The sequence below is a fragment of the Antrostomus carolinensis genome, unplaced genomic scaffold (genome assembly GCF_000700745.2).
Source record: "Antrostomus carolinensis isolate BGI_N321 unplaced genomic scaffold, ASM70074v2 scaffold15629, whole genome shotgun sequence".
Taxonomy (NCBI): domain Eukaryota; kingdom Metazoa; phylum Chordata; class Aves; order Caprimulgiformes; family Caprimulgidae; genus Antrostomus; species Antrostomus carolinensis.
In genome coordinates, this window is record NW_010339372.1 from 1 (window position 1) to 12,350 (window position 12,350).

The window sequence follows — 12,350 nt, forward strand, 5'->3', positions numbered from 1 at the left end:
TTTCATGGTATACTCCTGCCCATGAGTCCAGTTAAAACTGACTGTAGTATGACAGTCATCTGCTTGGGTATGAGACCTTAAAGTTCAAGAAAGGACAGTTTTAAACTTGGATAAATACATAGCCATCAGTTTTTTGAAAAGCAGAACAAAATATATCTATCTATCTATCTATCTATCTATCTATCTATCTATCATACCTGCTTCAGAAACTGTTATAAGAGTGAATCTTTAATTGCCTTGGGCAAAATGAACCAAAATGTTCTTTTCTAAAAAGATGAGTGAGTTCTGATTTTTAGCAGGGGGAAGCTGACTCTACCTTGTGATTTCAAAGTAGGGAGCACTTTTTTTGTTCACTGCTCGAGATTTTTCTCCATGTGTGTTACAGAAACAATAGGGAAATACAATGATGAAAAAAATATGGGGTAATTTTACCCCAGCAGAAGGTAGTTATGTTACTACAGGTGGTTGGAATACATCCAAATAGATATGCTGTGGAAGGGAGGTTTTTAGGATAGCTGGTAATTGGTCAGAGTGAGGCAGTGGTTTGCATTCCTTGGGTCAGTAACAGTCCTAATCACACAGTGTTTGTGGGAGAGCACTGAAAGGGATTGTGAGTGCAGACTGACAAAACACAGACGTGCACCAGGTAGCTGAGATGTGCACAAGACTCAGCCTGCTGTTTTCCAGCAGCACACACAGGCATTTTGCTCAGGCAGCTAAGAACACGCCCCTGTTTGCTGGGGTTCCCCCCAAAGGGATAGCACTGTTGTTAAGGTGGTAACTTTATGCTGTTTATTTTTGGTTTTCCCTCCTGCTAAACAGTTTTGGTTTCAGAAGTGGCAAATCTAGGACCCTCATTAGCAATCAATTAACGCTGCTAATTTCCTATCCTTTGCATTTTATCATTATGGCATCATTACTTTTTAAAAGAAAAAATGGGAAGGATAATTTTATGTTATATTGGGAAAAGCAGGGTAAAAGGCCAAATTGGGCCCTTTCTGTTAGGTAATAGTAGCTTTTTCCATCTACAGAGGAGTCAAAGAAGCTGTCATAAGGCACAGGTTTGGTTTGGCAGTACAGCCTAAACTCTTTCCAAAAATTGAAGATTTAATAGTAAGAGCTAAAAACACGTATGGCATGTCTGTTTTATTCTGACCTCTGATGTGATAAACAAGTTCTTTAATTTGTGCTTTGGTTTCAGAAAGAAAAGTTGACTTCCTTGAGAAAAACCAAGAGCACTGCTCAACTACATCACAGAGTAAGTCAAAAAATAGATACCTCGTCTTTTCCTGTAATTAAGTGAAAAGTACAGAATTATTTTCCTTGCCTGTGCTTATGGTTTTTCTTGTGTCCTGAGACACTCTAGGGAGGTGGAAAGGGACCCAGGAGACAGATCCAAATCGAAGCTGGAGAGGGCAGCACATGCCAGAGTCCTTCTGGGAGGTTATTCAGCCTGCTGACCCAACAGCAAATGAGCTTTTTCTTTTTTCTCCCCTTCCTTCCTTCCTTTTTCTCCCCTTCCTTCCTTCCTTTTTCTCCCCTTCCTTCCTTCCTTCCTTTTTCTCCCCTTCCTTCCTTCCTTCCTTCCTTTCCCCTTCCTTCCTTCCTTCCTTCCTTTTTCTCCCCTTCCTTCCTTCCTTTTTCTCCCCTGGGTTAGGAATTGGAATTGATTTGTGGGACAATCAGTAAGTGCAGTAAGTCCTAGTGGCATTGTGGGGTGAGCTAAGGAAGGGAACACAAACTTCACCTTTTGGTAGCAGAGAATGTTAGATTAGTTTGTGCACATCACCTTCCTTTCCAGCCCTTCCCTGAGTGAAGGTGGCCTGCTATGATTGAATTAGTTGTCTTACACTCCTGGAGAGGAGCAGCACTTTTCTTTGCTGGTAAACTCCAGTCTGTTAATCTAATGACCATCTCCTTGTGTTTCACATTTGTACCTTTGATTGTTTCTGTGGATTTGTTGGTTTGGGTTTTTTTTTCCTCTTGGAAGAGTACTTCAGAGATGAAGAAAAATAATAGTTCTGAATTCTTAAGTAGCCTTCTGTTCTTAATGTCTCAGTGCTTGTTTCTATGCTGAACAGATACAGATAAACAATCTTGTAAATCAGAATTCAATCTGGAGAACCTGGGGGGGTTGTTAGGGGTTTTTTGTTGTTTTGGTTGTTGTTTTTTTTTTTAAACCACAGTGCCTTCCAGAAGAGAAGCTTGTCTTGTGGTAGCTGCACATCTGTGCAACGCCTTTGAAAAATGAATTGATGCAGGGAGTTCTTGCTAGGCTGGAACTTTTTCTTTCCTGTGCCAGAGGTAATAGGTGCTGCACGAGTGACCAGTTAGTTGTATTGGGTGAAGAACTTTGGAAAATCACTTGAAACTCTGAAAGCTCTAAGGTGTCTGTAGAATTTATGCTTTTTGAGCTAGGCAAGACAGATAATTTGCTTGGCCTTTGTGCAAATCGTGTTGTAAATAGGGTGAGATTTTTAGGTAGGATAGGATCTGGTTTTAGACTGTTTATGGAACTTTTTTTTTTCCTTTCAGGTATAAATCACAACTGCCTCCTAAATAAGAAACCTAGTCTCTGCAAACAGGGCTACATTGTCAAATATTCAGAATTTAGGTGATTTTGATCTGTTAACTATTAGGAGACTTACATAAGCTTAGCCAGTTACAAGCTCCATGTCTGTGCCCTGCCAGGGTGGGGGGTTGAAATTACAGAATAGTGTAGCTCATTAAGCCAGTTAAGCTCCAGCTTAAACCAGAGCTGCTTTTAGCACCCTCTGCGATTACATTGATACAGAAACAAGGTTATAGAATTTCTTTTAGTGTTCTTGAAATAACTACTGCAGGGTGTGTTTGTTCAATTTATTCTCAATAGTGCCATTGACAGTATCCTGATTTGGTTATATATTATTAAAGAGCCTTCAGCTTTGAACCAGTTGCTGTAGTTCACAAGGAGCCAGAAATTCTCATGTCTTCTTAATTAACTGACTAAATGCAGAAAACATGCTGACCAGTAATTGCACTGTATGTATTCATACTGGTCTCTTGGGAAAGTTGTTCATAACACTCTTTTATGGATAATGTCTCTTGTATTTTGCTGTCTTAGCCCATTTAAATAAATAGACTAAAAATATTTTTTGAAGTTGAAAGCTTGCATTTTGCTTTAAAAGCACAATTCATCCCAAGAAACTGACTGCTGATGAAGCAGGTCTCTGACCCAAGCTAGATGGAGAGGGGATATGAATGAGCCTTCACTTTGCTTTTGCTACTTATATCTTGCATTATGGTTGGTTTTTTACATGTGTGTTAATTGAGCTTCCATTTTTCTGTCCCTCAAATTCCTGACCAAAATCAGGAAACTTACCTGGGACATGGGCATCCTTGTGCAGAAAATAACAGGTTGTTTAATCTCTGCCATTTTGTCATCTTGTACTTGAATTGCTTCTGTTTTTATTTGCCTAACTTTTCAAGAGTTAAAAATCTTCAGGAGTGATTTGTGATCACCCCTGATTTGGTTGGGGGCTTTTTATGCAAGATTGTCAAGATGGTTTAAGAACTGACATTTGGCAAAGAGCGTAGATGGAGAGCTGGTCTGCCAGTTGAATGAGACTTCTCAGGCTGGTAACAGCAGCGAATGTGTCATTTTCCTTGTTCAAGATTATCCTTGCCTGAGTGCAGGAAAGCAAATGACACAGAAAAGAACAGAAAGCCCCACACTTGATACAGCCCTACCCCAGATGAGGTCACAGCTTCACCTTTGCTCCTACTTAGCAGGACTGCAGTCACCTCAACAAGGTGTTATGCAAGGGTGCTTTGTGAACATTCCTGTAAGCTTCACAGAATTTTGTGTGTAAAAACATAACTAAGAAGAGTTTTTGAATGAAAATAACACAGTTTGGTGATCTCAACTCCCTGCTAAATTCCCTGCTGGAAGATTGGTTAGAATTGTTCTCTTAGTATTTTTCTCATGTTCCTTTCTTAATCTCTTAACAGGCAGAAGTAAATTTCAAGATCAGCCCAGTATAAGGAAGCAGTCACAGCCTTTGGCCAAAAGTAAGACTTCTGTTTTCACTTCTGTTTCATGATTGTGTTACATTTAACCATTTTCATGCCTGTCCAAGTATTAGACTTCATGGTAGCTGGTGTTAAACTGGGGGTTCTGGCCAGGACAGATGACTTGCTTGCTAGTGCATGTGTTTTCAGTGCAAAGGAAGGAAGAAAGTGTGCTGCATAACAAGTAACATTTCCACAGGAATTTAAGGTTGCCCAGAGAAGCTGTGGCTGCTCCTCCTTGGAAGGGTTTAAGGCCAGGTTGGATGAGACTGAGCAAACTGGTCTAGTGGAAGGTGTCCCTACTGATGGCAGGGGGGTTGGAACTGGATGATCTTTAAGGTCCCTTCCAATCCAAACCATTCTATGATTCTATGAAGGTCTTCCATCTGTAGTGTGTACAAGATTTGCTGCAAGATTCAAACCGAGGCAGGCCTAGTGGTGTTCTTACTGAACAGTTGTTGTATTGCTGTCCTGATAAAAGTTAAGATGTAAAAAGGTAGTGTGAGGTATACACAGTTCTTTGCTGTTTCCAGGGAGGTTGGTGTATTTTGTCACTAATTTTACCGGGAACAGAATCAAGCCTTACGCTTGTGGTAGTCAAACAAGTGCTAATTTAACTGTTCACATACAAGCACTGTTGCTGCATGTACTCTTTGTGAGAGAATCAAGCCTTATGCTTGTGGTAGTCAAACAAGTGCTAATTTAAACAAGCACTGTTGCTGCATGTACTCTTTGTGAAGCTGACTGATCCAGAGACCACAAATGTTTTCTGATAACGTTGATCACTAGTGTTTGAGATGCAAATACTGCAGAAACTATTTTTATCCTTATGGGGATAGGGAGGAGAAATAACAACACAGAAACCATTCTGATGATGCCAGGTTTTGTATAGGGCTTTTCCTGCACAGCCTAATTGTCGGGAAAAAGCTTGACCTTTTTCAGAACTGCTTTAAGCCCTTAGTTTGGATTTGATTAAATAGAATGGTGTATTGATAAACTTTCAGAAGAGCTCCTTTTTCAGAAGAATGTCCAATTTCTTAGTCAATCTGAAAATGCATAAAAACGTCCTTTTTTAATGCTGTCACTTCACCAAGTTGCTAAAGAAGTTCAAAGTTCATTTTTGTGGGTTTTTTAAAATATCTAAACATCATCTTTATGCTGTTCAACTACTGTACCAGCAGCTTGAGAGTGGGATGAGTTCATTGAATTCTATTGTTTCCTCTTTTTTTCTTCTCAGTTGTTGATTTCTGATTCCTTTTAAAACATTGTTTTGTTCTTGTTTGCTCCTCCTTTCTATAGATGATGGTGAATCGCAGAGTGTGTTTCCCAAGAGCTGGACTTTGTTACTGGTTCTGTTAATTAGTGTCCCATTGCTTTATGTCCTGTGGAGTGGAATACCAAGTCTTCTGGATGCAACTTTGTCAAGTAGAGATACTCAAATTCTGCAAGCATTTCGGGCCCGGATGAAGGAACTAAAAAATACTTACCAAAGTCAGGACCCCAGTCTGTGGAAAAGAACCCATGTGTTCCTTGAGAAACGTCTTAACACTTCCCATCTTCATTTGGAGCCAGCCATCTTGCTGTTCACAGCTGGCCAAGAAGGAGAGAAAGCGCTGAGGTGCCTAAGTAACGAGATTGCTGATGCTTTTGCCTTCTCCCAGAACGCTACTACCATCAAAATTAATGGGGCAGACAAAGCCATATTGGATAGTGACGTTGTCAAGCTGGAGGTAGATAATGAGCTCAGCTCTGGGTTCAGAGAAGGCAAGAAGGTAGCAGTGGTGCATCGATTTGAGTTACTGCCTGCAGGTTCCACCTTAATCTTTTACAAGTACTGTGACCATGAAAACGCAGCATTTAAGGATGTGGCTCTTCTGCTGACAGTTCTCCTGGATGAGTGGTCACTGAGAAAGAGCCTCACCTTGCAAGAAGTTGAGGAGAAAGTCCGAGATTTCCTCTGGGCAAAGTTTACCAGTTCAGATGTTCCTAGTTCTTACAGTAGCATGGACACAGATAAGCTGAGTGGACTGTGGAGCCGTATATCTCATCTTGTGTTGCCTGTTTGGCCTGAAAAGGGCCTCCCTGTGGAGGGATGCACATAAGTGTTATTGGAGAGGACTCGGGGAAAGGAGGAAGACAGAAAATATATGTTAAAATGGTTGAACAGGGAAGAACTTTGTGTGGCTGCTGAGGTCAGGCAGCATGTGGTCCTTTTTGTGCAGAGAAATTCCACCAACTGTCAGGGTTGTTTCTGCTAAAGTAACTGGGACTTCTCTAAATCAGCTGCAGAATGTAAGCAAGGAACTTGCTGGTTGTTTGTAAGTTGTGTTCAGTGACTTATTTAGGCTTGGTGTCCTGGAGCAGGAAGTAAGTGTCCACCAGCGCATCTGCTTCTAAAGCTGTCTTGGTGCACTGTTGACTTTGCTATGAGGGTCCTTTTCTGGTGGTGCATAAAGCTGGTATCATGTTTGACAAGGTAACAGGATGCAAAAACATCACCTTCATCTGCCAGAATTGCTTAGGTTTTTTCTAACATAAGAAAAAACATAAACTGAAAATCACAATAAAGTGGTATGAGTCTAAGCACAAGCTTCTTCTTGATCCATGTGATCACAACATAGATGTCAGCTGTCTCTGGTGACTTCTAGAAATGGCAAAACTGCTTGAAAGATTTGTGACTTGTAGAGAACCTTTCAGCAAGCATTTTTTTCCCTTAAATAAGCCTGCCCCAAACAGTTCTGGAGAGTAAGAAAAGCTGAGGTACCCAGGATTGCTTAACATCAGTAGTACTGACGTCAGTTAAATAATCCCTCGGCACCTCTTTGCCTCACTGCTTCCAGGAATTCTCTGCTCTTTGACAAAAGTTCTGCAAGTCTTAAAATTTGGGGGGGGGGGAATGACAAAATGTCAGCTGTGTGTGTATATACTAAAGACCTGTTGCATCTCTTTTCCAAACAAAAGTTTAGGAAGACATAGGTTATGTCTCATTTTAATAAGATCATTATTTTTGCATCAAGAGAATTTATTTATTTGTGATACTTGCTATCCTAGAAAAAGAACCTTTCTTCTCGTGTCTGAATATAACCTGCTGCTTGCTGTAAAAGCTTCTAGGGAAGAACAGATTTGTAATGCATGGTTTTAAAATACATTTTTTTTTTTAGAGTGCCTCATGCTGAGAATCCCTCACACCAGACTAAAAACATGTACTTGTTTCTGTTGTATTTTGTGTAAAAATAAGAGAATTGCAGCACTTCCATTTCACTGCTGTCAGTGCATGCTCTGGAACTATTGGTCCGTGTGCATTTGGTTTTATTGAGTATGAGGAAATGTGTGAAGACTGCTGTCAGATTAATAGAACGTTTTCTTGTAAGAGCTGAGACATTAGTGGCTCTTGGGCCCATCCTTTATTCACAAGCTCCTTGAGATGTCCTGTTGCAAAAAGTCCTTCTTAGTGAGGAAATGTCATGAGGTGCTGGAGCTTCTGGCTTCTTTGTGCCAGCAAAGGTTTGGGGTGTTAAGTGGAATGGACCAAAATCACCATAAGCATATAAAAGAGCACAGTTTGTGAGAGAGAGACAGAGCAGTGGTCACTTAAAGCAGAGGTGGGTTTGTTCTAACCACTGAAAGCCAGCGATGGATAGTGCTTTTTATTTTAATGGGAAGAAATATAAACAGTAAAAGAGATGGAAGTGCTGCTGTTCTGGATGTTTAAGAATAGCTCAGGAAGGAAAAGATGGCATTGACATTTTAGACATTTCACTGGACAAATGTTGGTTTTTTTTTTTAAAAACCCCCAAAACAACAACTGTGACTTATTTCCGAGTGTGTCCTGATAGCCTGTTTGTATATGATGTAAACTATTTTAGTAATCATTAAAAATAAATATACTTCTTTGTTTTATAAACTGTTTTAAGATTTGCCCATTGAATTTTAAGTGGTCAGACTTTTTTTTTTTTTTACATGTTTAAGATTTTTCCTTTTACCTTTGACCAAATACAGATGCCTAAAATGAAACATTTTGCAAAATTCAGGATTTTGAAGAAACTTGAGTGGAGTGGTAGATACTGGGATGCAGATTGCAGTATTTGATAATATCAGGGCTTTTTTCTAACAGGGAACACTTCAGGAAATTGAAATAGCTCTGAATTGTCTTTTACTTGGTGTTCTTGTACTGTTTCTCAGTTCTGATTTCAGCTGGAACTAATGATAAGATACGGTTCACTTGTTTCATTAGTCCCATACAAGAGTCAGCAGCTGACAAAAGGGATGACTTCATTCTTGTTCCACTCCTAGCTGCATGTTCCTGTACCTCTGCTCTTGCAAACTAGTGTATGGTGAACTGACTGGAGGGACAGTCTTATTAAAAAGTAGCTTTGAAAAAAAAAGTATATAATTAGCAGAATTGGTAACCACAATAAAAGACTAAGTTATGACATGAAGGCAGGAGATTCCATGCTCTCATACAAATAAAACACATGTAATCCAGGTTATTTTCTGTTTCTAAAACTGCACCCTGCCCCCCAGTTATGGAGTATTAAAGAGCTATATTCCCCTGTTTCAAGACAAAATAGGAAGGTGCCTGGAAATTAAGGACTTAATGTTCTTTAATGTTATGCCAGACAAAGGAGTATCACTTTTTGTTGTTGTTCTTGTCAGCTGTAGAGAAAGTGAGGTGTATTTCCAGATCCATGGTGTGCTGCTTAGTCTGGAAAAATAAATCAAAAGCAAGATAGTATATGCAGTAGCCCCTTCTGGAGGAGCAGAAAGGCTCGGGATTAGAAGACTTCCTGCTCTTGAAGTAGTAGGTCCTTTTTGTAGCTGTTTGTGGCTTTGTCCTTAAAAAGCTCTCATTAAATATCCACAGGTACTTAATGCAAATCTCATTAAGTAACTCCTCCTCAGCCAGAGGTAAAGAGTAATGTCTGTCTGTGTTGCTCACAGGCAGCTGATGACTATCCTCCTTGGATAATTGTTTCATTGCCTGCAGCAAACATAGCCATCTGATGTTTTCCAAACTGTAAAATACTTTGGCTTCTTCTAGAGGAATCTGACTTCTGAAGTTGAACTGTCTCTAACTGTCAGTAGATGAGCAAATTAAATAGTCTGTGACAGCAAAAATGTTATTATATAGAGCAAAGAAAAGACACCAGGTCTGCCCTTGGGACTGAGGAGGGAATGTTTCTCATTCTGTGGGTTTACAGTGTACAGACTTTGGGCAGAACACAATCTTTGGGGAGCAGAACCAGCTATACACCAATTTGCAGACAAAATTTCCAGCGTTCTGAGAACTGGACTGGGGGAAAAAAAAGAGTCAAACCGCTCCTTGGGTTGTGAGCAGACACCTGCAGCTGGCAAGAGCCCCCTCGCAGGTAGCCAGCCTGGGCAGAAGGTGGCCCCTCTTCTGCTACTCCTGCTGTGGCCTTCCTGCAGCTGGAGGATGGCAATACCCGTATTGCCTTCAGCAGTGGATGTTGGAAGAGGGACCTGGAGTGATGTCCGTTGTCACCTTGTCTTTCACACCCTGCGTCACACTGTGCTGAGCAGTGGAGTTTTGAGCATGCTAAGCAGGTTTGCTAAAAGGACTAATTTTTTCCCCTGTTTTTTCCACACCAACAAAAACATCTGCTCGTTTACCACAAATTAAAAAAAAAAAATCATGGTTTTCATACACTTTTTTTTTAAAAGTTTTGAACTCATAATCTATTCAGCTCAAACGGAGTGCAAAAGGCAAGGTGAGCTCCACGTTAAGGTAGGCATAACAATATTTGCTGTACAGAATGCAGTGATACACACCGTCTGCAGTGCAATCGCCAGCATGCTCTGCTTAGGGAAAAAGAATCTGGTTTTGGAGGTGTGTAATAGATGAACAACTTGTGAGATTCTGTGCTTAGGACCCTGTAGTGCAGCTGGAAAGCTGAGAAAAAAATCTGAAGCGATCCCTTTATTAGCCCAAATCACACAGGGAACAATTTTAAATGCAGTTTCTGCTGTAAGACAAACTGCCAAATTGTAGGAGTATGGAGAAGGTTGAGGGGGGGAGCGTCCTGTAGTCTTCACAGCTGTCCTATGTCCTGTTTTATTGTCAGCTCCTGACAGTTGGATTTATAATTGAATGCCTGGACAACCTCATTCCATGTCCAACAGGTGGAAGCACCCTTCCCCAAATTCCTCTGTGGCTCTTGGGAGCCACGTCAGTCAAGGAAAGGGGGGAGGGAGTCTGGCGGGCTCGAGCTGATCTTTCAGCTGCAGCAGCCAGCTGCCCCTTTCTAATTTTAGCAGGGGTGTGCAAGAGTAGTATGGAGTGGAAAACTTTCCAAACCTCTCTCTTAAAGCTGCAATAACCAACTTAGCGTAAAATGAGATTGTGGGTCTTTACTTTTAACTTACTGTTTCCATCCACCACTTTCAGTGCTCGGGCAGTGCTTGCTGTGGTTATCTCCATTCCTTTGCAGTTTAATGAGCAGTCCATCAAACTGGAGAGTGTTCAAGTCTTCCTCTTCTCTCAGCTGTGCCTGTTTGCAGGTAAGCTGTTTCTTTATTTCTAATCTTAAAGAATTTCACAAGATGACTGCATTTTCTGTAAGAATGTCCTTCTCTTTCTCTTCCCTTTTCATGTGATGTTTGCCTGTCAGAGCTTTCTGTTCTGTGGTAGGGAATCTTTGAAAAAGTAATCTAAAGTTTTACAATTAAGTTCCGCTGACAGAGAATAAATAGAAGCAAAAATAGTAGACAAACATTGCCTTTTAATTTTATTTGACTGAAAACAAATTATTTTTATGTTTGAGAAAATCCTAATGTGATGCCTTGTTTGCCTGAAGATGAAAAGGAAGAGCATGAAACTAGATTAACTGCTTCCAAGCAGAAAACAGAAACTATGTTTAAAAGCATAATTAAAGAGGTAGTGCATTACAAAAGTGCTTAATAATTTAAATAGGCTGCTAATCCAGCAATATTAAACAGCAAATTTAAGCAAACACGAGGTGATGACAGGGAATATAATAATTTAATTTGCCCTAGCCTGCGATCAGGGCTCCCATACAGTGTAGTAATACTGTTTTCATTGACTGAAATTGTCATTATTATTATTATTATTATTACTACTTAGTTTTCTGCATTTGGGAGGAGCAGGTTTGCTCTTTTGAGGACTCTGGAGGAAATCAGGCACTACTTACCACTTTTTCCCATTGGAGCTGTGCTTGTCTTTCGGTGTTCACATATTTTTTTTTTCCCCTCATCTGGCAAAACAAAATAGTTTTCAAAGGTTTAACCACTGACATCTCAAGCTTACCTTGTTTCAAAAGAGGTATGCTTACGCTGGAAAATATACTCTGTAATTAGTTTGTGTATGTAAAAAAGCCAAATTAAGGTTAAATGGGCATCCTGTAATTGTGACATGATTAAGTTCTGCGTTGCCTAAGCCTCACAGCTGTAATGGTATCTCAGTGCTTAGGGTGTTTTTGTCTGGTATTCCCCTATTGGAATAATTTACATGCACAATGTTGACCATTCACAAAAGGAGAGGCTATGTGAAAATAGTTTATTTTGGTTTAGTTAAGGGAAAAAAAAAAAAGAGGGCTGGGGGGGGAAAGCTGCAGTAGTTTTAGTGATCCTTTAGTGCTGGGGTAGATAACTTTCCACCCCCGTGTTCCCCCAAGACATTTGGCATCTGTAGTCAAACAATCATACTAATGACTGAAAACCAGACTCTGAAGAAGTTGTAGACAAGCCCTGAAGGAGAAATTCCCAAAATAACTGTAGGAAGAATTCCTTTTTTCCTATTCTAATGACTTTCCTTCTTCAGTGGAAATAATTTTGTTACAGTTGGATAACATCTCAGATCTATTTTTGAAACGTGGGTGGTTTAAACGCATCTTTGGGGTGGAATCTGCAATAGAAGATAGTATGCTAACAAATTCTTTTGGGTTTATAATGACTGTTAAAAGTGAAATTAAGCCCGTACTCAGTTCTCTCTGTGAAGTTTTGCAAGTGTTGTTTGTTTAAACTTAAATTTGGCAACTCGGAGACTGTAATCAGAGCTGCTTTCATTTAAAATAAAATAAAAAAAATTATTTTTATAAAGATGACTTAGCTATGAATACAAATGACTAAAAAGTGGTGCCCTAGTTTCGCCTGGAGCTGCTTCAGGAAGGCCAGCATCAGCGCTGGCACCGCTCTGCAGCGGCGGCTTAATACACATTGCCAAGTCCTGGTCTTGCATCAACCCCGGCAGCCACAGCTCTTTATTTGTACCCGATTTGCCTGTGGACTGACCCGGCAAGTCGAGCCGGCACAACCAGGGC

At 40.3% G+C, this 12,350-nt stretch overlaps 1 protein-coding gene across 1 annotated transcript; it reads left to right on the top strand.

The window, feature by feature from the left end:
* Positions 1 to 5,390: 5,390 nt before the first annotated feature.
* On the top strand, positions 5,391 to 6,239 carry LOC104520290 (torsin-1A-interacting protein 1). The gene has a single exon (XM_029086958.1). It carries the CDS (start codon positions 5,514 to 5,516, stop codon positions 6,150 to 6,152), a length of 639 nt encoding a protein of 212 aa, XP_028942791.1. The 5' UTR covers positions 5,391 to 5,513; the 3' UTR covers positions 6,153 to 6,239.
* Positions 6,240 to 12,350: the final 6,111 nt, after the last annotated feature.

What these genes read in the sequence shown, in the direction of transcription:
- LOC104520290 (XM_029086958.1), top strand. Translation starts at nt 5,514, where the DNA reads ATGAAGGAACTAAAAAATACTTACCAAAGTCAGGACCCCAGTCTGTGG.